The sequence below is a fragment of the Salmo salar genome, chromosome ssa16 (assembly GCF_905237065.1).
Source record: "Salmo salar chromosome ssa16, Ssal_v3.1, whole genome shotgun sequence".
Taxonomy (NCBI): domain Eukaryota; kingdom Metazoa; phylum Chordata; class Actinopteri; order Salmoniformes; family Salmonidae; genus Salmo; species Salmo salar.
In genome coordinates this window covers 47,875,435-47,897,709 of record NC_059457.1, presented here as the reverse complement: position 1 = coordinate 47,897,709, position 22,275 = coordinate 47,875,435, and the positions used below count along the sequence as shown (strand labels likewise).

Here is a 22,275-nt window from a genome sequence, read left to right as displayed (position 1 = left end):
GCAGAGAGAACAGTCTATGACTTGGGTGACTGGAGTCTTTGACAATTGTTGTTCTCTGACACCGCCTAGTATACACAGTTGTGGCCAAAAGTTTTGAGAATGCCACAAATATACATTTTCACAAAGTCTGCTGCCTCAGTTTGTATGATGGCAATTTGCATATACTCCAGATTGTTATGAAGAGTGATCAGATGAATTGCAATTAATTGCAAAGTCCCTCTTTGCCATGCAAATTAACTGAATCTCCAAAAAACATTTCCACTGCATTTCAGCCCTGCCACAAAAGGACCAGCTGACATGTCAGTGATTCTCTCGTTAACACAGGTGTGAGTGTTGACGAGGACAAGGCTGGAGATCACTCTGTCATGCTGATTGAGTTCGAATAACAGACTGGAAGCTTCAAAAGGAGGGTGGTGCTTGGAATCATTGTTCTTCCTCTGTCAACCATGGATACCCCCAAGGAAACATGTGCCGTCATCATTGCTTTGCACAGAAAGGGCTTCACAGGCAAGGATATTGCTGTCAGTAAGATTGCCCCAAAATCTACCATTTATCGGATCATCAAGAACTTCAAGGAGAGCGGTTCAATTGTTGTGAAGAAGGCTTCATGGTGCCCAAGAAAGTCCGCAAGTGCCAGGACCGTCTCCTAAAGTTGATTCAGCTGCGGGATCGGGGCACCACCAGTACAGAGCTTGCTCAGGAATGGCAGCAAGCAGGTGTGAGTGCATCTGCAATCACAGTGAGGCGAAGACTTTTGGAGGATGGACTGGTGTCAAGGTCAGCAAAGAAGCCACTTCTCTCCAGGAAAAACATCAGGGACAGACTGATATTCTGCAAAAGGTACATGGATTGGACTGCTGAGGACTGGGGTAAAGTCATTTTCTCTGATGAATCCCCTTTCCGATTGTTTGGGGCATCCGGAAAAAAGCTTGTCCGGAGAAGACAAGGTGAGCGCTACCATCAGTCCTGTGTCATGCCAACAGTAAAGCATCCTGAGACCATTCATGTGTGGGGTTGCTTCTCAGCCAAGGGAGTGGGCTCACTCACAGTTTTGCCTAAGAACACAGCCATGAATAAAGAATGGTACCAACACATCCTCCGAGAGCAACTTCTCCCAACCATCCAAGAACAGTTTGGTGACGAACAATGCCTTTTCCAGCATGATGGAGCACCTTGCCATAAGGCAAAAGTGATAACTAAGTGGCTCGGGGAAAAAAACATTGATATTTTGGGTCCATGGCCAGGAAACTCCCCAGACCTTAATCCAATTGAGAACTTGTGGTCAATCCTCAAGAGGCGGGAGGACAAACAAAAGCCCACAAATTCTGACAAACTCAAAGCATTGATTATGCAAGAATGGGCTGCCATCAGTCAGGATGTAGCTCAGAAGTTAATTGACAGCATGCCAGGGCAGATTGCAGAGGTCTTGAAAAAGAAGTGTCAACACTGCAAATATTGACTCTTTGCATCAACTTCATGTAATTGTTAATAAAAGCCTTTGACACTTATGAAATGCTTGTAATTATACTTCCGTATTCCATAGTAACATCTGACAAAAATATCTAAAGACACTGATGCAGCAAACTTTGTGAAAATGTATATTTGTGTCATTCTCAAAACTTTTGGCCACGACTGTACACTACCAGTCAAAAGTTTGGACACACCTACTCATTCAAGGGTTTTTCTTTATTGTTACTATTTTCTACATGGTAGAATAATAGTGAAGACATCAAAACTATGAAATAACACATATGGAATCATGTAGTAACAAAAAAGTGTTAAAGAAATCAAAATATATTTTATAGTCTTCAAAGTAGCTAGCCTTTGCCTTGATGACAGCTTTGCACACTCTTGGCATTCTCTCAACCAGCTTCATGAGGTAGTCACCTGGAATGCTTTTCCAACAGTCTTGAAGGAGTTCCCACATATGCATGAGAACTCGTTGGCTGCTTTTCCTTCACTTTGCGGTCCGACTCATCCCAAACCATCTCAATTGGGTTGAGGTCTGGTGATTGTGGAGGCCAGGTCATCTGATGCAGCACTCCATCACTCTCCTTCTTGGTAAAATATCCCTTACACAGCCTGGAGGTGTGTTGTGTCATTGTCCTGTTGAAAAACAAATGATAGTCCCACTAAGCGCAAACCAGATGAGATGGCATATCGCTGCAGAATGCTGTTGTAGCCATGCTCGTTAAGTGTGCCTTTGAATTCTAAATAAATCACAGACATTGTCACCAGCAAAGCACCCCCACACCATAACACCTCTTCCATGCTTTATGGTGGGAAATACTGATGCAGAGATCATCCGTTCACCTACTCTGCGTCTCACAAAGACACGGCGGTTGGAACCAAAAATCTTACATTTAGACTCCAGACCAAAGGACAAATTTCCACTGGTCTAATGTCCATTGCTCGTGTTTCTTGGCCCAAGCAAGTCTCTTCTTCTTATTGGTGTCCTTTAGTAGTTTGTTTCTTTGCAGCAATTCAACCATGAAGGCCTGATTCACGCAGTCTCCTCTGAACAGTTGATGTTGAGATGTGTCCGTTACTTGAACTCTGCGAAGCATTTATTTGGGCTGCAATCTTAGGTGCAGTTAACTCTAATGAACTTATCCTCTGCAGCAGAGGTAGCTCTGAGTCTTCTTTTCCTGTGGCGGTCCACATGAGAGCCAGTTTCATCATAGCGCTTGATGGTTTTTTTCGACTGCACTTGAAGAAACTTGAAATGTTTTTGAAATTTTCCACATTGACTGACCTTCATGTCTTAAAGTAATGATGGACTGTCATTTCTCTTTGCTTATATGAGCTGTTCTTGACATAATATGGTCTTGGTCTTTTATCAAATAGGGTTATCTTCTGTATACCCTCCCATACCTTGTCACAACAGAACTGATTGGCTCAAACGCATTAAGAAGGAAATAAATTCCACAAATTAACTTTTAAGAAGACACACTTTTTAATTGAAATGCATTCCAGGTGACTACCTCATGAAGCTGGTTGAGAGAATGCCAAGAGTGTGCAAAGCTGTCATCAAGGCAAAGGGTAGCTCGGGAGCCCGAGTTACTACATGATACCATATGTGTTATTTCATAGTTTTGATGTTTTCACTATTATTCTACAATGAATGAGTAGGTGTTCTAAAACTTTTGACCGGTAGTGTATATTTATACAAATAATGTACATAATGAGAAATAATAATATTAATTACCTATTTATTTATTGTTCTTAAAATTCTGTTGCAGGACAATCCATATATGCAACATTTGTATTTCAATTGTTTGTTAGGATGAAATTGTGCAAAGAAAAGGAAAGTATTAAAATGTGAATGAGTCAAAATAGGAGAGAACAATGGTGTCATTCGTTTACATGTGGTTTTTTGTTTGTTGTTGTTTGGTTAGTGTGATATGTTGAATGCGTTGTAAAGAAATTATTAATACAAAATCAATAAATTATTAAGGAAATCGAGAGGGGGAGAGGGTTGTCTCTTCATCAACAACAAATAGTGTGCTGACTCAAGCGCAGTGGAAATCTCGACCCATTGTTCACCGGTCTTGGAATACCTGATGGTAAAGTGTTGACTCTTCATACCTCGCGAGGGAGTTTTCAGCTGTTATCGTGACTGTTGTCTACATTCTACCTCAGGACAAGAAATATAACAAGCTGGCATTTAACAAACTGTATGAGGCTATAAACAAGCAGAAAAACATGTACCCGAAGGCTGCCTTTCTTGTCGCTGGAGATTTTAATTCCACGTCATTAAGACATGTGATGCCCAACTTCCATCAACACGTCTCCTTCGCCACTAGGGGCGATAAAGTCCGAGACCACTGTTACTTTACTCACAAACAAGCATACAAGGCCCTCCCTCGTCCACCATTTGGCAAATCAGATCATGACTCCATGCTAATGCTTCCTGTCTACAAGCAGAAGCTCAAACAGGAAGTACCCGTGATTCACTCTGTTGAGAAACGGACATCAGAATCAGAGATTATGCTACAGGACTGCTTTGATAGTGTTGATTGGAATATGTTCTGGAGACACTGCCGATAAAATTGACGAGCTAACCACAGCCGTCACCAGCTTCATAAGGAAACGCATCAGCGACATTGTCCCCATAATGAAGGTTCGCTGCCTCCCCAATCAAAAGCCCTGGATTAACACAGAGGTTGGCTCTAAACTAAAGGATAGGGCTACAGCACACAGGGCTATCACAGACAACCCTGAGGCTACATATGAAAACAGGAACAAGTACAAGAAGTCCCACTATGACCTCTGTAGAGTCATCAAATGAGCAAAAGGACAATATAAGAATAAGGTGGAATCATATTACACAGGCTCCACCGCCAGCCGCATGTGACAGGGGCAGCAGTCTATTACGGATTACAAAGGAAGTCCCAGCTGTGATCCGCCGAACGATGCCTCTCTTCCAGACAAACTCATGCATTTTATGCACGCTTTGACAATAACAACACAGTACTGTGCGTGAGGGCCGAACCAGAAGACTGGGTGATCTCGATCTCTGAGGACAACGTGAGTAAGGTCTTTAATCAGATCAACACTCGCAAGGCCGCAGGGCAGAAACAATATTCCAGGGCGCATTCTCAGATCATGCGCAAATCAACTGGCAGGCATATTCACGGTAATTTCAACCTCTCCTTGTCCCAGTCTGTAATCCCCACATGTCTCAAGCTGACCACCATCATTCCTGTTCCCAAGAATTCCAAGGCTTCATGCCACAATGACTACCGCCCTGTAGCACTCACATCTGTAATCATGAAGTGCTTTGAGAGGCTGGTTATGGCACACGTTAACTCCACCATCCCAGCCACCCTAGACCCACTCCAATTTGTATACCGCCCCAACAGATCCATAGACGACGCAATCTCAATTGTACTCAACACTGCACTCAACCACCTAGATAAGAGGAATAGCTATGTGAGAATGCTGTTCATTGACTACAGCTCAGCATTCAACATCATTGTCCCATCCAAGTTCATCAACAACCTTAGGACCCTGGGACTGAACACATCGCTACATACAATATAGGTTTTTGGACTTTCTAGGGAGTTTTTCCTAGGGAGTTTTTCCTAGACACCGTGCTTCTTTCACATGCATTGCTTGCTGTTTGGGGTTTTAGGCTGGGTTTCTGTACAGCACTTTGAGATATCAGCTGATGTACGAAGGGCTATATAAATAAATTTGATTTTGATTTGATTTGATCGCTATGCAACTGGAACCTGGACATCCTGACAGGCTGACCCCAGGTGGTGAGGGTAGGCAACATCCCCTCCGTCATGCTGACACTCAACACGGGGCCCCACATGGATGTGTGCTTAGTCTTCTCCTGTACTTCCTATTCACCCATGACTACATGGCCACGCATGACTCCAACACCATCATCAAATTTTCTGACAACACATCAGTGGAAGGCCTGATCACCGGCAACGGAGGAGATGCACACTCACATGACTCTACACACTCACGCACTGCCAGCTCTAGAAGTGTTACTCACTGCCAGCTCTAGAAGTGTTACTCACTGTCAGCTCTAAAAGTGTTAACATCGGAGAGTCTCCCTACTTTGCCAATCCTGCTGACTATCCTCCCTCAGAGAACAAAGTCCAACACATGCGAAGGACAAGACTCATCACTTCTTCTTCTTCAACCCCAACAAACACAGCGTACTCGAACGCCTCTTAATCAACCAATATGGCCACACCAACACAACAGCTCTTGCCTAGAAACCATTTGCAACACATCCACTCAAGGCAGAGGGAAGGAAAGAAGCCAAGATTGAAATAATCGATTCAATAATCAAAAACAACTTGAGCTTTTATAGTCCCCCCAGTAAGTGTGCATTGTGTTCCCGTAACAATAAGAGAGAACGATGGGGCGTCTGGATTGGACTAACTGAGCAAACAATGGCAGATGTGTCCATAAATTGTGAACACTGCAGGGCATCTCTCCTTTCCTCCATAGTACCACTATATTTCTTCCTGGTCATCAACCTCTCTTTCACAAGTCACTGGCTTACTACTATAGTCTATAGGATCTCAGAGATTTCCAAGTTTAATAAAAAAGTAAGCACTTTTTGAATGTGAATTAGAGGTCAGTTTTATTTGCCAATCACAATTGTTAGTTTTTTGCAGATGTTCTTTATTAATATTGTACATCTCAGTTTGATTTCCACCCAGTCCTTTTCAAATGGAAAATACTCTGATCCAGGGAAAGTGGAGCTAACATTTTCCTGTAAAACACAGAGGACTTGTTTCTAAACCGAATCAGGTCTAATTAATTAGTATCAGTATCAAATTCAGCATGAGATTGAGTTTAACACACTCAGGCCAATACTGTCTTCTTAACAGGAAATCAGTGCTGGGACAGTGTCTGCCATCATTTCAAATGTCAAAGTTTACTGTAGTATGAAAGATACAGTTGAAGTCGGAAGTTTACATACACTTGGGTTGGAGTCATTAAAACTCCTTTTCCAACCACTCCGCAAATTTCTTGTTAACAAACTATATTTTTGGCAAGTCGGTTAGGACATCTACTTTGTGCATGACACAAGTAATTTTTTCAACAATTGTTTACAGACAGATAATTTCAATTATAGTTCACTGTATCACAATACCAGCGGGTCAGAAGTTTACATACACTAAGTTGACTGTGCTTTTAAACAGCTTGGAAAATTCCAGAAAATGATGTCATGGCTTTAAAAGCTTCTGATAGGCTAATTTACATAATTTGAGTCAATTGGAGGTGAACCTGTGGATGTATTTCAAGGCCTACCTTCAAACTCAGTGCCTCTTTGCTTGACATCATGGGAAAATCAAAAGAAATCAGCTCCTTGGGAGCAATTTCCAAAAGCCTGAAGGTACCACATTCATCTATACAAACAATACTACGCAAATATAAACACCATGGGACCACGCAGCCGTCATACTGCTCAGGAAGGAGACGCATTCTGTCTCCTAGAGATGAACGTACTTTGGTGCAAAAAGTGCAAATCAATCCCAGAACAACAGCAAAGGACCTTGTGAAGATGCTGGAGGAAACAGGTACAAAAGTATCTATATCCACAGTAAAACGAGTCCTATATCGACATAACCTGAAAGGCCGCTCAGCAAGGAAGAAGCCACTGCTCCAAAACTGCCATAAAAAAGCCAGACTACAGTTTGCAACTGCACATGGGGACAAAGATTGTACTTTTTGGAGAAATGTCCTCTGGTCTGTTGAAACAAAAATAGAACTGTTTGGCCAAAATGACCATCGTTATGTTTGGAGGAAAAAGGGGGAGGCTTGCAAGCCGAAGAACACCATCCCAAGTACGGGGGTGGCAGCATTGTGGGGGTGCTTTGCTGCAGGAGGGACTGGTGCACTTCACAAAATAGATAGCATCATGAGGGAGGAAAATTATGTGGATATATTGAAGCAACATCTCAAGACATCAGTCAGGAAGTTAAAGCTTGGTTGCAAATGGGTCTTCCAAATGGACAATGACCCCAAGCATGCTTCCAAAGTTGTGGCAAAATGGCTTAAGGACAACAAAGTCAAGGTATTGGAGTGGCCATCACAAAGCCCTGACCTCAATCCCATACAAAATTTGTGGGCAGAACTGAAAAAGCGTGTGCGAGCAAGGAGGCCTACAAACCTGAGTCAGTTACACCAGCTCTGTCAGGAGGAATGGGCCAAAATTCACCCAACTTATTGTGGGAAGCTTGTGGAAGGCTACCTGAAACATTTAACCCAAGTTAAACAATTTAAAGACCATGCTACCAAATACTAATTGAGTGTATGTAAACTTCTGACCCACTGGGAATGTGATGAAAGAAATAAACGCTGAAATAAATAATTCTCTCTACTATTATTCTGACATTTCACATTCTTAAAATAAAGTGGTGATCCTAACTGAACTAAGACAGGGAATTTTTACTAGAATTAAATGTCAGGAATTGTGAAGAACTGAGTTTAAATGTATTTGGCTAAGGTGTATGTAAACTTCCGACTTCAACTGTAGATCAGTGTGTTGGTGGATTGGTCATATATGGGGTTAAAGGTCAGAGTAGGATGAAGTTGCACCTACACACTGATCTAGGGTCAGTCTTGCATTTCTCTCCTTAATGATTACGATTAAGCATTGGAAAGCGTAAGCTGATTCTAAATTTGCCACTACAGGTAAATTCTACCTGATGTATTAGGGTCTGGGGTTAAAGGTTAGAGGCCAGGGGTTAGTGTTTATGGGGTAGAGTGACCTCCGGTGTGCACCTGTGAAGATGTCTTGTCCCAGTCCGGGGGAGCGGCCGTCTTTCCCGTTGAACAGGTGCTGCTGCGAGGGGGTAGGGCAGTTCAGGTGCTGGTGCTGGGAGGGGGCTGAGCCCTGCAAGTGCTGCACCGACAGACACTCACTCAGGACATCCTGCTCCAGGTGGGGGAACGGCCTCAGCTGTCAATCAAACAGAGAGACAGGGTTACTGTACAATACAAGCGGTCAAGAAGACAAAGTGAACAACATGAAAATACAATTGAGCGGGAGCAGTGCCATCATTGGATTTTGGAGTGGGAGAGAGATGATTTGTTTTTCCTTTGAGTCATGCATGAATTTCAATGTTTGTTTGGACATCTTGCATACCAATGTAAAGCCAAGACGTGAAAAGTGAAAACCTGTCTCTCTGCCAATGGTATCTGGGCACGCGAACACACATTAAACTGCAGTCTATCATGTGGGGTGGAATTGGGGCAGAATGCGTGGGAACAGAGGTCCCAAAGTGCAATCATTATTTTGACATGTCAAACATGTTTCTGAGCTGAATTCCTGCATTCCCACTGATTTGAGTCAGTTACCAATCTAAGTCTAAGTTCTAATCCCACCCCTGGGTTTATGTAGCTAGCAGTGGTCTCAAGGTAATATACATCAAAATGATAGGTAGTCTGTCAAATAGATCAGTTTTACTCTGTTCTATACATCAGCACAGTGAGTTACACTGTCGTAAAATGTTATAGTGGACTGAAGTACAACCCAAGCCAGAGCATTGCAGGAATCCTAAAAACCATGTCGTTCCCTTTCCTCTGCAGATGTTCCATTAGATCTGAGGTAATGTCAGATGTTCCATTAGATCTGAGGTAATGTCAGATGTACCATTAGATCTGAGGTAATGTCAGATGTACCATTAGATCTGAGGTAATGTCAGATGTTCCATTAGATCTGAGGTAATGTCAGATGTTCCATTAGATCTGAGGTAATGTCAGATGTACCATTAGATCTGAGGTAATGTCAGATGTACCATTAGATCTGAGGTAATGTCAGATGTTCCATTAGATCTGAGGTAATGTCAGATGTTCCATTAGATCTGAGGTAATGTCAGATGTTCCATTAGATCTGAGGTAATGTCAGATGTACCATTAGATCTGAGGTAATGTCAGATGTACCATTAGATCTGAGGTAATGTCAGATGTTCCATTAGATCTGAGGTAATGTCAGATGTTCCATTAGATCTGAGGTAATGTCAGATGTTCCATTAGATCTGAGGTAATGTCAGATGTACCATTAGATCTGAGGTAATGTCAGATGTTCCATTAGATCTGAGGTAATGTCAGATTTTGCGTTAGATCTGAGGTAATGTCAGATGTTCCATTAGAGCTGAGGTAATGTCAGATGTATCTTTAGAGCTGAGGTAACGTCAGGATGTTAACATCAAGGTTTGTCATACGGAATGCCTGATTTTATGCTGAAGGACAAGGCCAATATGCTGTGTCTGGACAGTGACTGGAGTGAAGGGATAGGTGAGACTTTTATCCCTCTAACCAGAATGATTAGTTGATTAGCCCACAGTGCCAACTACTTAAGGTTTGTGGGTTTGATCCCTAATTACGCTATAGATTTCTACACATATGCTACACTAAACTACACTGAATGTCAGTCTCTCACATTGTGTTAGGGCATATGCTAAATGACTGTAATGTAGTGTAACATCAACCCTCTACTAGGACATTGACCCTGTAGCTCTGCCAGAAGGAGCAGACATCAGTAACATAAGGAATATGGTATAAAAAATAGCCATGTGTGTAAACTGGCCAACAAGCACAACAGTCTTTAATAAAGCAGTGCATCAGTTAATTACTAGTGACATTTCAACCACAGAGACTTAAAGGAAATAGCAGGCTTAGAGGCCAGCTTCACAACCACAGGCAGCCCTCTTATTAGGACCAGGAGAAAGAGAGGATCAGGACAACCAGTCCAACCATCTATCATTCTATTCATCCCTCTGTCCATCCATTATCTCGTTTACAGGTTGGACACACCCACGAAGCAAGCCAACAGGATGGATATGTGGTTGGAAGTGTGCGATACCTCACACAAAGATATCCTAACAGATTAGTATGCCAGGGCTTCCATGGAATTCATTCAGGATCGATGGAATAGCCAGTCTGGATTTGATATTTGACTTGGCGTGATGTATTTATTAGACATTTTTTAGGTATCCGACTGTAGATGGATTTCTGTCTTTACATATCACTGATCAATTCGACAATCATTAGTTAAATTATCATTTGAACACGTCGTGATTGGATACCCTTCCTTACAAGCGCCTTGCAACAATTCATCAAGTCTAATTGGGCCTCTGCCTTTCAAAACATGACATAATTCCTTTTTTTCTGCCCCGAGATGGAGTGAGAAGGTTTGTTTGACATTAGTCCACAGCATCTGGACACTATTCTGCTCTAGCTACAGCGTATTAACAATGGTATAAGCCTCACATGTGTTTCCGTTTTACAGCTAAGCAAAGGAACACATCATTCAGGCCCAGCCGACGACATTCAGGCCCTTTAAACAACAATGAGACCATTCTCTCTCTCTCCATTCTCCCCATATTTATCAGCAGAAGAATGTGATGTGGACCATGAACACGATGTGGTCAAACCTGATCTATTGTCCAGGAATTTCAAAGGTTTTCAATGGCTAAACTAAATTAATCCAATTGTATGGAGCTGTGATGAAGAATAAGCACTAGACTGGAGATGATTACACCATGAGCCATGTATTTAGAAAGTTGTAGAATTTTCAGTTACATAGCATTATTTAAATATATCCCCATATTATGTTAATGGTGTGCTAACATGGCTGCCATAGAATGTTGCAGTGTCATGTAAATGCATCACAATGCAGAAACCACAATGTCCCTACTCTCTAAATACATGGCTGGGATAACACCTACTGGGGACATTTATACACAAAAATATAAATGCAACATGCAACAATTTCTAAGATTTTAGTTACAGATCATTTAAAGAAATCCATTAATTAAAATAAATTCATTAGGCCCTAATCTATGGTTGGTCACAAATACCTTAAAAAAAAAGGTAGGGCCGTGGATCAGAAAACCAGTCAGTATCTGGTGTGACCACCATTTGGTTCACGCAGCGTGACACATCTCCTTCACATAGAGTTGATCAGGCTGTTGATTATGGCCTGTGGAATGTTGTCCCACTCCTCTTCAATGGCTGTGCGAAGTTGCTTAATATTGGCAGGAACTGGACCACGCTGTCGTACACGTCGATCCAGAGCATCCCAAACCTGCTCAATGGGTGGTGATATGTCTGGTGAGTATGCAGGCCATGGAAGCTTCCAGGAATTGTGTACAGATCCTCGCGACATGGGGCTGTGCATTGTCATGCTGAAACATAAGGTGATGGTGGCGGATGAATGGCACGACAATGGGCCTCAGGATCTTGTCACGGTATCTCTGTGCATTCAAATTGCCTTCGATGTCCACTGGCACGCTGGAGAAGTGTGCTCTTCACGGATGAATCAAGGTATCATGGATCACTCTGTCTGCCATCTGCCCGGTACAGTTGACACCGTGATTCATCCGTGAAGAGCACACTTCTCCAGCGTGCCAGTGGCCATCGAAGATGAGCAATTGCCCACTGAAGTCTGTTACAACACCAAACTGCAGTCAGGTAAAGACCCTGGTGAGGATGAGGAGAATGCAAATGAGCTTCCCTTAGACGGTTTCTGATAGTTTGTGCAGAAATTCTTCGGCAAACCAACAGTTTCATCAGCTGTCCAGGTGGCTGGTCTCAGATCATCCTGCCGGTGAAGAAGCTGGATGTGGAGGTCTTGGGCTGGGGTGGTTACACGTGGTCTGTGGTTGTGTGTCCGGTTAGACTTACTGCTAAATTCTCTAAAACAACGTTGGAGGCGGCTTCTGGTAGAGAAATTAACTTTAAATTATCTGGCAACAGCTCTAGTGGATATTCTTGCAGTCAGCATGCCAATTGCATCTGTGGCATTGTGTTGTGTGACAAAACTGCACATTTTAGAGTGGCCTTTGATAGTCCCCAGCACAAGGTGCACCTGTGTAATGATCATGCTGTTTAATCAGCTCCTTGATATGCTACACCTGGATTATGTTGGCAAAGGAGAAATGCTCACCAACAGCGATGTAAACCTTTTTGGGAAATACGTTTTTGTGCGTATGGAACATTTCTGGGATCTTTTATTTCAGCTCATGAAACATGGGACCAACACTTTACATGTTGTGTTTATGGTTTTGTTCAGTATAATAATAATAATAATTTATTAAACTTCTATAAAGCTTTTCATGACAGAAAGAAATCTCAAAGAGCTTCAAAAGCAAAAAATTAACAAGCAATACATCATCATGAGAAGCCTAGCTATAGCTAGCTAGCTCAACCAATACATCATCATGAGTAGCCTAGCTATAGCTAGCTAGCTCAACCAATAGTGGCCAAGTCTTTGAGTGCATGCATCCTCCAAAGGTGGAGAGGGAGAGTTCGTGGCTTAATCAGAGGAAGGTGGTCAGGGAGATGGTTGATTAAAATGTCTGGTGACGATCTTGTTGTGGGCTACTCTGGGAACCAGCCTGAGGCGTGTAGCTCACCACACACAGTTCAAAGTAGTAGCCAGTCGTCCTCACTACGGGTCTTCTGCCTCAGCACTGCATTCCTCCGGTGTATCTCCCATTCATCTCAAGCTTCAGGTGACTCCTCAAATTATGTTCTCAGAAGATCAGGAACCAGCAGCCAGGTGAAACAAAAAGCTGGTACTGTGTCCAGATGCATCATTTAAACAAAAACATTAGCCAGCTAGCTAGCCATGCCAAAAAGAGTTGACCTGCCAGTCAATCTATAAATCTGTGGGTTAAAACCAACAGATATGTAATAACAACTCATTGTTATCAAAAACAAAATAGCTGATCTAAAACAGCCATTAAAAACACTTAATAACTAAATGTACATATATACAGGAGCTCTCTGCTTAGGCTGCTACTAGGGCGTCATGGCAACTATACATTTGTGATGCATGTGGCCTGACAAGATGAATAAGAGTCCTAACATGCTCTCAGTTCCTGTTCATAATATGTATAGTGTAAGACAGTGGAGGCTGGTAAAAGGAGGATGGCCCAAAGTAATGGCTGGAATGGTATACCAATTCATTCATTCCTTTACGCCATTACAATGAGCCCTTCCTCCAATTTAAAGTGACTTGGGTCTCCACTGGTATGATATATGGATAGCTTTTTATATTTTCGCTCACTCTCTCTGGGTGTCTTTTATTTCATTTTATTTAGTATTTTATTTTTAGGAAGTAGATCAGCTTTAATTTTGCAGATAGATTGTGGGTTCTATCAATGTAATTGTTTGTATCATTTTCAATCCCCTATATATATATATATTTATTTTTGGGGTATATATATATATATATATATATATATATATATATATATATATATTTAACCCTACCCCCTCCCGTAATTGGAGTAAACTAATTAAGCTTCTACTTCCAGCTCATACATAGTATACAGTATACCTTTTACAGACACGGTACACGGACATGATGATTGTACATTAGTTATCTCTTTATTATTATGATTTTTTTATTTTATTATCCCACCCTTCAGCTACCTTCAACCCCTCCCATCTATCAAAACAAAACTTCAGCTACCTTCAACCCCTCCCATCTATCAAAACAAAACTTCAGCTACCTTCAACTCCTCCCATCTATCAAAACAAAACTTCAGCTACCTTCAACCCCTCCCATCTATCAAAACAAGTGATCTAATGATTCTGTCTCTTCACAGCAAAATCTGCAGAGCTGTGATGGTTGTATCCCCATATACACATAACATTCTATTGTTTGCAAGAATCTTCTATAGTAATTTAAATTTAAAAACTCAGTTTTGAATTCAGCGTTGTTTTGTGTATCAGTTGTGTATCAGTTCAACCCTGTGCCATGGAATCGGCACATCAAAAATCTCTTCCCGGCTTTTTGCAACCTGTATGCCACAGCTGTAAATATGTTGGTCCTTAAATGGAAGTCCTACCTTTCTATGCACATGTTGCTCTTTGGCGGAGTGGATCTTGACGTGTTTGCGTAGAGAGCTGGGGTCTGTGTAGCGTTTGGTGCAGCCAGGGATCTGACATGCGTACGGTTTCTATAGAACATGACAAATATATGATAAGTACATGATAAGTATATGATTCAAAGCAACTATTTATTCTATAATAACAGCGCAATGACACCCACAATCACGAGTCAAAGCAACCTAACATTGCTATATTGATTCATATAAAACCACAAGAACATGTATGCATTAGGCATTTGATTATTTTGCAAAATAATACGAAAAAAAATGAAGAACAAAAATGCAAAAATGCAGACACACAACAGGAATGAAATCTGATGAAATAAAAAGCAAATATAGCCTCCTACCTTTCAGCTGAGAATACACAGAGTAACTGAAGAAATTGAAGGCAAGAGAAGGAATAAGAAAGAGAGAGAAAAGAAAATTCGAAGGAGTTCAGTTTTTCTTCATTTTTGAAGTAGCCTACTACAAGAAACCAAATATAAAGCAACATTTCAGTGCTCCATAGAAGACTGTTGACATAAAGATGACATTCTTTATAAGGTTTATAAAGGTGTAGTAAAGTTATAGTGCAAACTGCACCAAAAGATGTGAGGGGCACTAAACGTGATCACCAAAGCAACATCACTACAGCAGTGGTCATTACATGTCCTCATCTTCACACAATATTAGCAAAGAAAACACTGCATGTAGCCCCGTGATAGAGATTTTCCCCTTGTTTTTTTCTCTCTCTATACAGTGGAATATAAGGCAGCCTTTAAAGTGAAAGGCAATATGCCTCTTTATTAGCTCTCTGTTCGTACCTCGCTTTTTTTCGTAAATAACACGTTATTCCAAGCCGATCTCAGCACCACTAATCTCTGTCCTGTTTGTTATTCCTACGCAACGCTGCCCCAACACAGACCCACAAGTGGAGAAAAGAGCGAGCGAGAGAGAAAAAAAACAAGAAAACTTCTGTCTAGTATAAATATCATTACAGTTTAACATTATTTTTTCCCCAAAGTGCGTTTGGCAGGGTGGCAGGCGGCGAAATTAGACTCTCGGCAGGGCGCTAATGCGCGGCCATCAGCGTCTGGGATGGCTGTGTAATTGGCAGTGTGTATACGGTAGTGAGGCTGGGTGGCTCAAGGCTGGCTGAGGCCTGTGGACTGTGATACAGTAAGACGTTGGAGGAGTGACAGAGAGGAGAAGTGAGTAGTGGCTGACTCAGGCGTTCCTTTCCTTTATACACAGTCATTGCTTTCACCTCTGTAGCAGAGAGACAAGTCTGAGGCAGAACACTCCACGCTAAACTAACGGCTGTTTTTTTGACTTACTGTGACTTGTGTCAGACTAATGCCACGTTCAAAACAACTGGGAACTCGGGGAAAAAATGAGATCAAATCATAACGTCAGTGATCTTAAGGTCGGAAAGTCGGAGCTCTAGAAAGAGGCCTAATTTCCCGACTTGGAATTCTGAGTTCGATGACCGTTCAAAACAAATCGTTTTTTTCCTGAGCTCCCAGTTGTTCTGAACGCGGCATAATGGAAGGGATATTTAAATGATGTGTAGCATGTCGTGCCACCTGAGGGAGGGAGTGTGGGGTGATTGAGAATGGCGTGTAACTCACTGACTGACGTTTCAATAATTTGAATTTTATTTCACCTTTATTTAACCAGGTAGGCCAGTTGAGAACAAGTTCTAATTTACAACTGCGACCTGGCCAAGATAAAGCAAAGCAGTGCGACACAAACAACAACACAGAGTTACACATGGAATAAACAAACATACAGTCAATAATACAATAGAAAAAGTCTATATACAGTGTGTGCAAATGAGGTAGGATAAGGGAGGTAAGGCAATAAGTAGGCCATAGTGGCGAAATAATTACAATATAGCAATTAAACACTGGAGTGATAGATGTGCAGAAGATGAGTGTGCAAGTAGAACTGTGATACTGTCAAGAGATGGAAACGGGCATTTAAGCTTGGTAATAGGCACTAACGCTAATGTGTACAATTCCATTCTGCTTCCAATGATGTGAGTAGCAGCATTAAATATCCTAACCCAAAAAGTTTGATACTAGTCTACAGATGCCTAAACATACACTCTAACCAGGGTTGGACATGTGGTGCTTGGCACTTCTACAACAAACCAGATCACCTCTTGCCCTTTGTGCTGTTGTTTATGCCCAATAATGTTTGTGCCATATTTTGTGCTGCTACCATGTTGTGCTTCTGCTATGTTGTGTTGCTACCATGTTGTTGTCATGTTGTGTTGCTATTATGCTGTGTTTTCATGTGTTGCTGCCATGCTATGTTGTCTTAGGTCTCTCTTTATGTAGTGTTGTGGTATCTCTTGTCATGATGTGTGTTTTGTCCCATATTTTTACTTTATTTTATATTTTTAATCCCAGCCCCCCGTCCTCGCAGCAGGCCTTTTGCCTTTTGGTAGGCCATCATTGTAAATAAAAATGTGTTCTTAACTGACTTGCCAAGTTAAATAAAGGTTAAATCTTTTTTTTTTTAAAGAGTTCAAACATCAACATCATCCCATTCCACTTCTTTTAGGGCACCTGTAAGTGTTCATGACTGGATAGAACCATGACTCTAACCGTTTCTAATAGACATGATCTATGATCTACAGCAGAGAGGCCGTGGGAGGTGGGAGTAGAGGAGAGTAGAACCAGTTGAGACTGTCTCCGTGTGTTCTGACCGTGTCTAGGTGAGTACGCTGGTGCTTGGCCCGGTCGCTGGAGTTGCTGAAAGCTTTCTGGCAGCCGGGGTGCTGGCACAGGTAGGGCTTCTCCCCCGTGTGGCTCCGTAGATGGATCTTCAGGTTCTCCAGGCGGGAAAAGGCCTTGTTGCAGCCCTCAAACTGTTAGGAGAGGATAGATGGATAGACACACACACACAAGCAGGAAAACACAGAGAGATAGAGACAGAGTGAGAGGAAGAGAGAGAGGGGGGAGAAAGGATGAGAGACAGGGGAAGAAAAGTAGATCAATATGAGATGAAGGCGGTACAGTACAGTAAACAGTAGGCCGTATCCTGTAAACTATACTATACTGTAAATAAGAATTTGTTCATAACTGATTTGCCTAGTTAAATAAAGGTTAAATAAAAAAAATAGTAAAAAAATAGTACTGTATAGTGGTAAAGTACAGTAAGCAGCGGTACAGTTCAGTAAACAGTAGTACAGTAAACAGTAGTACAGGACAGTAAACAGTAGTACAGTAAACAGTGGTACAGTACAGTAAACAGTGGTATAGTATAGTATAGTACAGTACAGTAAACAGTACAGTAAACAGTGGTACAGTACAGTAAACAGTGGTACAGTACAGTAAACAGTGGTATAGTACAGTACAGTAAACAGTACAGTAAACAGTGGTACAGTACAGTACACAATGGTACAGTAAACAGTAGTACAGTGAAATAAACAGTAGTACAGTGGTACAGTAAACAATGGTACAGTACAGTAAACATTAGTACAGTGTGTACAGTCGTGGCCAAAAGTTTTGAGAATGACACAGATATTAATTTCCAAGTTTGCTGCTTCAGTGTCTTTAGACATTTTTGTCAGATGTTACTATGGAATACGGAAGTATAATTACAAGCATGTCAAAGGCTTTTATTGACAATTACATGAAGTTGATGCAAAGAGTCAATATTTGCAGTGTTGACCCTTCTTTTTCAAGACCTCTGCAATCTGACATGCTGTCAATTAACTTATGGGCGACATCCTGACTGATGGCAGCCAAATTTGCATAATCAATGCTTGGAGTTTGTCAGAATTTGCGGGTTTTTGTTTGTCCACCCGCCTCTTGAGGATTGACCACAAGTTCTCAATGGGATTAAGGTCTGGGGAGTTTCCTGGCCATGGACCCAAAATATCAATGTTTTGTTCCCCAAGCCACTTAGTTATCACTTTTGCCTAATGGCAAGGTGCTCCATCATGCTGGAAAAGGCATTGTTCGTCACCAAACTGTTCCTGGATGGTTGGGAGAAGTTTCTCTTGGAAGATGTGTTGGTACCATTCTTTATTCATGGCTGTGCTCTTAGGCAGAATTGTGAGTGAGTCCACTCCCTTGGCTGAGAAGCAACCCCACACATGAATGGTCTCAGGATGCTTTACTGTTGGCATGACACCGGACTGATGGTAGTGCTCAACTTGTCTTCTCCGGACAAGCTTTTTTCCGGATGCCCCAAACAATCGGAAAGGGGATTCATCAGAGAAAATGACTTTACCCCAGTCCTCAGCAGTCCAATCCCTGTACCTTTTGCAGAATATCAGTCTGTCCCTGATGTTTTTCCTGGAGAGAAGTGGCTTCTTTGCTGCCCTTCTTGACACCAGGCCATCCTCCAAAAGTCTTCACCTCACTGTGTGTGCAGATGCACTCACACCTGCCTGCTGCCATTCCTGAGCAAGCTCTGTACTGGTGGTGCCCCGATCCCGCAGCTGAATCAGCTTTAGGAGACGGTCCTCGTGCTTGCTGGACTTTCTTGGGCGCCATGAAGCCTTCTTCACAACAATTGAACAGCTCTCCTTGAAGTTCTTGATGATCCGATAAATGGTTGATTTAGGTGCAATCTTACTGACAGCAATATCCTTGCCTGTGAAGCTCTTTTTGTGCAAAACAATGATGACGACACGTGTTTCCTTGGGGGTAACCATGGTTGACAGAGGAAGAACAATGGTTCCAAGCACCACCCTCCTTTTGAAGCTTCCAGTCTGTTATTTGAACTCAATCAGCATGACAGAGTGATCTCCAGCCTTGTCCTTGTCAACACTCACACCTGTGTTAACGAGAGAATCACTGACATGATGTCAGCTGGTCCTTTTGTGGCAGGGCTGAAATGCAGTGGAAATGTTTTTTGGGGATTCAGTTCATTTGCATGGCAAAGAGGGACTTTGCAATTAATTGCAATTCATCTGATCACTCTTCATAACATTCTGGAGTATATGCAAATTGCCATCATACAAACTGAGGCAGCAGACTTTGAGAAAATGTATATTTGTTTCATTCTCAAAACTTTTGGCCACAACTGCACAGTACAGTAAACAGTAGTACAGTGCAGTACATTACAGTAAACAGTAGTATCGTACAGTACAGTAAACAATGGCACAGTACAGTAAACAGTGGTACAGTACAGTAAATAATGGTACAGTACAGTAAACAGTTGTACAGCACAGTTGTACAGCGCAGTAAAAGGTAGTACAGTAAACAGTTGTACAGCACAGTAAAAGGTAGTACAGTAAACAGTTGTACAGCACAGTAAAAGGTAGTACAGTAAACAGTGGTACAGCACATTAAACAGTAGTACAGTGCAATACAGTACAGTAAACAGTGGTACAGTACAGTCAACAGTAGTGCAGTACAGTAAACAGAGGTATCGTAAACACTGCTAAAGTACAGTAGACATATCCCACTCGGTTAATCCGCCTTAACTATTCACAGTGACACGCGGCAATGGTCAGCCTGACATCAATATCAGTCATGGCTGCCATGGATGGCCCACAACAATGTGAGGCTTTGGAGCCACTGAGGAGCATTGCATCAGGGCCCTTTCCTGTACAATCACTTACCTGTTACCTTATCTGAGGGCTCTGCCGGCCCATAACCCTAACCTATTACGCAATCTGAGGGTTCTACTGGCCCCGCCTACCTCTGCCGGCCCCACCTACCCGATCAGGGACGAGAGAAGTGCGCCACACACACACACACACACACACACACACACACACACACACACACACACTGTGTGTGCGTGTATGTGTGTGCACGTGCACTGGGGAAGATTGGGGAGTGTTGGGTTACACCCAAGGAGAGAGACACTATTCTTCTAATGGGCCTTCAGTCCTGATCTGGGCTCAACATTCTTACATGGGCTCTTCTATTCACTCACAGCTAGGACAGACAGGGCCCTACAGTATATTCACAGCTAGGAAAGAAAGGGACCTCTATTCACAGCTAGGAAAGACAGGACCCTCTATTCACAGCTAGGATAGACAGGGCCCTCTATTAACTTCTTGTGGATCATTGGGATGCTAGCGTCCCATCTGGCCAACATCCGGTGAAATTGCAGAGCGCGAAATTCAAATTAAATTACTATAAATATTTAACTTTCATGAAATCACAAGTGCAATACATCAAAATAAAGCTTAACTTGTTGTTAATCCAGATAATCAGATTTCAAAAAGGCTTTATGGCGAAAGCAAATCATGCGATTATCTGAGGACAGTGCCAGGCACACAAATGCATAACAAATCATTTTCAACCAGGGAGTTGCGACACGAAAGTCAGAAATAGCGATGTAATATATGCCTTACCTTTGAAGATCTTCTTCTGTTGGCACTCCAAAAGGTCCCAGTTACATTACAAATGGTCCTTTTGTTCGATAAAGTCCTTCTTTATATCCATAAAGCTCAGTTTAGCTGGCGCGCTTCAGTCAATAATCCACTCGGTTTCCCTCCTTGAAAATGCCTACAAAATGAATCCCAAACGTTACCAATAAACTTATCCAAACAAGTCAATCAACGTTTATAATCAAACCTTAGGTACCCTAATACGCAAATAAATTATACAATTTAAGACGGAGAATTGTTATTGTCTTTACCGGAGATAAACAAAAAGAACATGCTTTCTCGGCCATGCGCTTGGTAACACTACAGCCAAAATGGGAGCCACTTAGAAAAACTACAACTTCTCCCTTACTTTTCCAAAAACCAGCCTGAAACTCTTTATAAAGACTGTTGACATCTAGTGGAAGCCCTAGGAACTGCAATCGGGGACGATTTTGCCCTATTATAAAAGTGCCAGCCATTGAAATCAGTGGTATGCAGATTTGTTTAATTTTTATGGTTTGAGCTCAGGGTTTCGCCTGCCATTTCAGTTCTGTTATACTCACAGACATGATTCGAACGGTTTTAGAAACTTTAGAGTGTTTTCCATCCAAATCTACCAATTATATGCATATCCTAGCTTCTGGGCCTGAGTAGCAGGCAGTTTACTTTGGGCACACTTTTCATCCAGACGTCAAAATACCGCCCCCTATCCCAAAGAAGTTAGGACAGACATGGCTAGGACAGACATAGCCCTCTATTCACAGCTAGGACAGGCAGGGCTCTCTACTCACAGGCCCTGATCCATTTAATAAGGGAGAAACCTAAGCCTGCCATGTAGAGGTGGGTCAAATGACCTGGGTTGTGTGTGTGTGTGTGTGTGTGTGTGTGTGTGTGTGTGTGTGTGTGTGTGTGTGTGTGTGTGTGTGTGTGTGTGTGTGTGTGTGTGTGTGTGTGTGTGTGTGTGTGTGTGTAAGCGCTTTAAGCTGTCCACTTATCACAACAGAAACATGAGTCTCTATGGGGTTGCTTAGAGCTTTTGTGCTGATGACTATGTGAGTCAGATGAGACCAAGGAATCTTCTGGTCTTGTATGTTGATGTTTGGATAGCAGGATCGTTTGTAAGTGCTTGAGTATCTTCTATGTCACATACGAAGGGACACACATGAACACACACATACACACAAACATACACAGTGTGGCAGTCAATCGCAATGCAGAGCGGGAAAGGAAACATTTCCTACAGAAACAGAGAACCAATGTCACACGATCTGATATGTAGTGTACGGTATAGTGTACATGTAGTGTACACTACATTTCACCATGTCATGAGATGGGTGGTCCATGATGCCATGGTCCATGATGACCAGCCCACCCTGCTGCATCAACACAGGGCAGAGAAGTGTGCCTGCTCAGGCCTCCTCGACCTGAGGGCTTGGAAAACATCTAAAAGTGTCAGACCACACAATACAAACTGGAGCTGTATTATTCTAGAGGCAGAGTCATCAAAATGTATAGGACTGAAAAGAGGAGGTGGAGTTTTAATCAAATCCCAGAGAAGAAGCCATC

The 22,275-nt window shown here is 42.2% G+C and overlaps 1 protein-coding gene across 1 annotated transcript in view; it reads right to left on the bottom strand.

Moving 5' to 3' along the window:
* The window catches only part of LOC106574011 (zinc finger protein GLIS1), a 151,004-nt gene that overhangs the window by 28,965 nt on the left and 99,764 nt on the right, over positions 1 to 22,275 (bottom strand). The window contains 3 exon segments of the mRNA XM_014149511.2: positions 8,263 to 8,440; positions 14,343 to 14,453; positions 17,080 to 17,241. Of these exon segments, the coding sequence (XP_014004986.2) occupies positions 8,263 to 8,440; positions 14,343 to 14,453; positions 17,080 to 17,241 (451 nt within the window).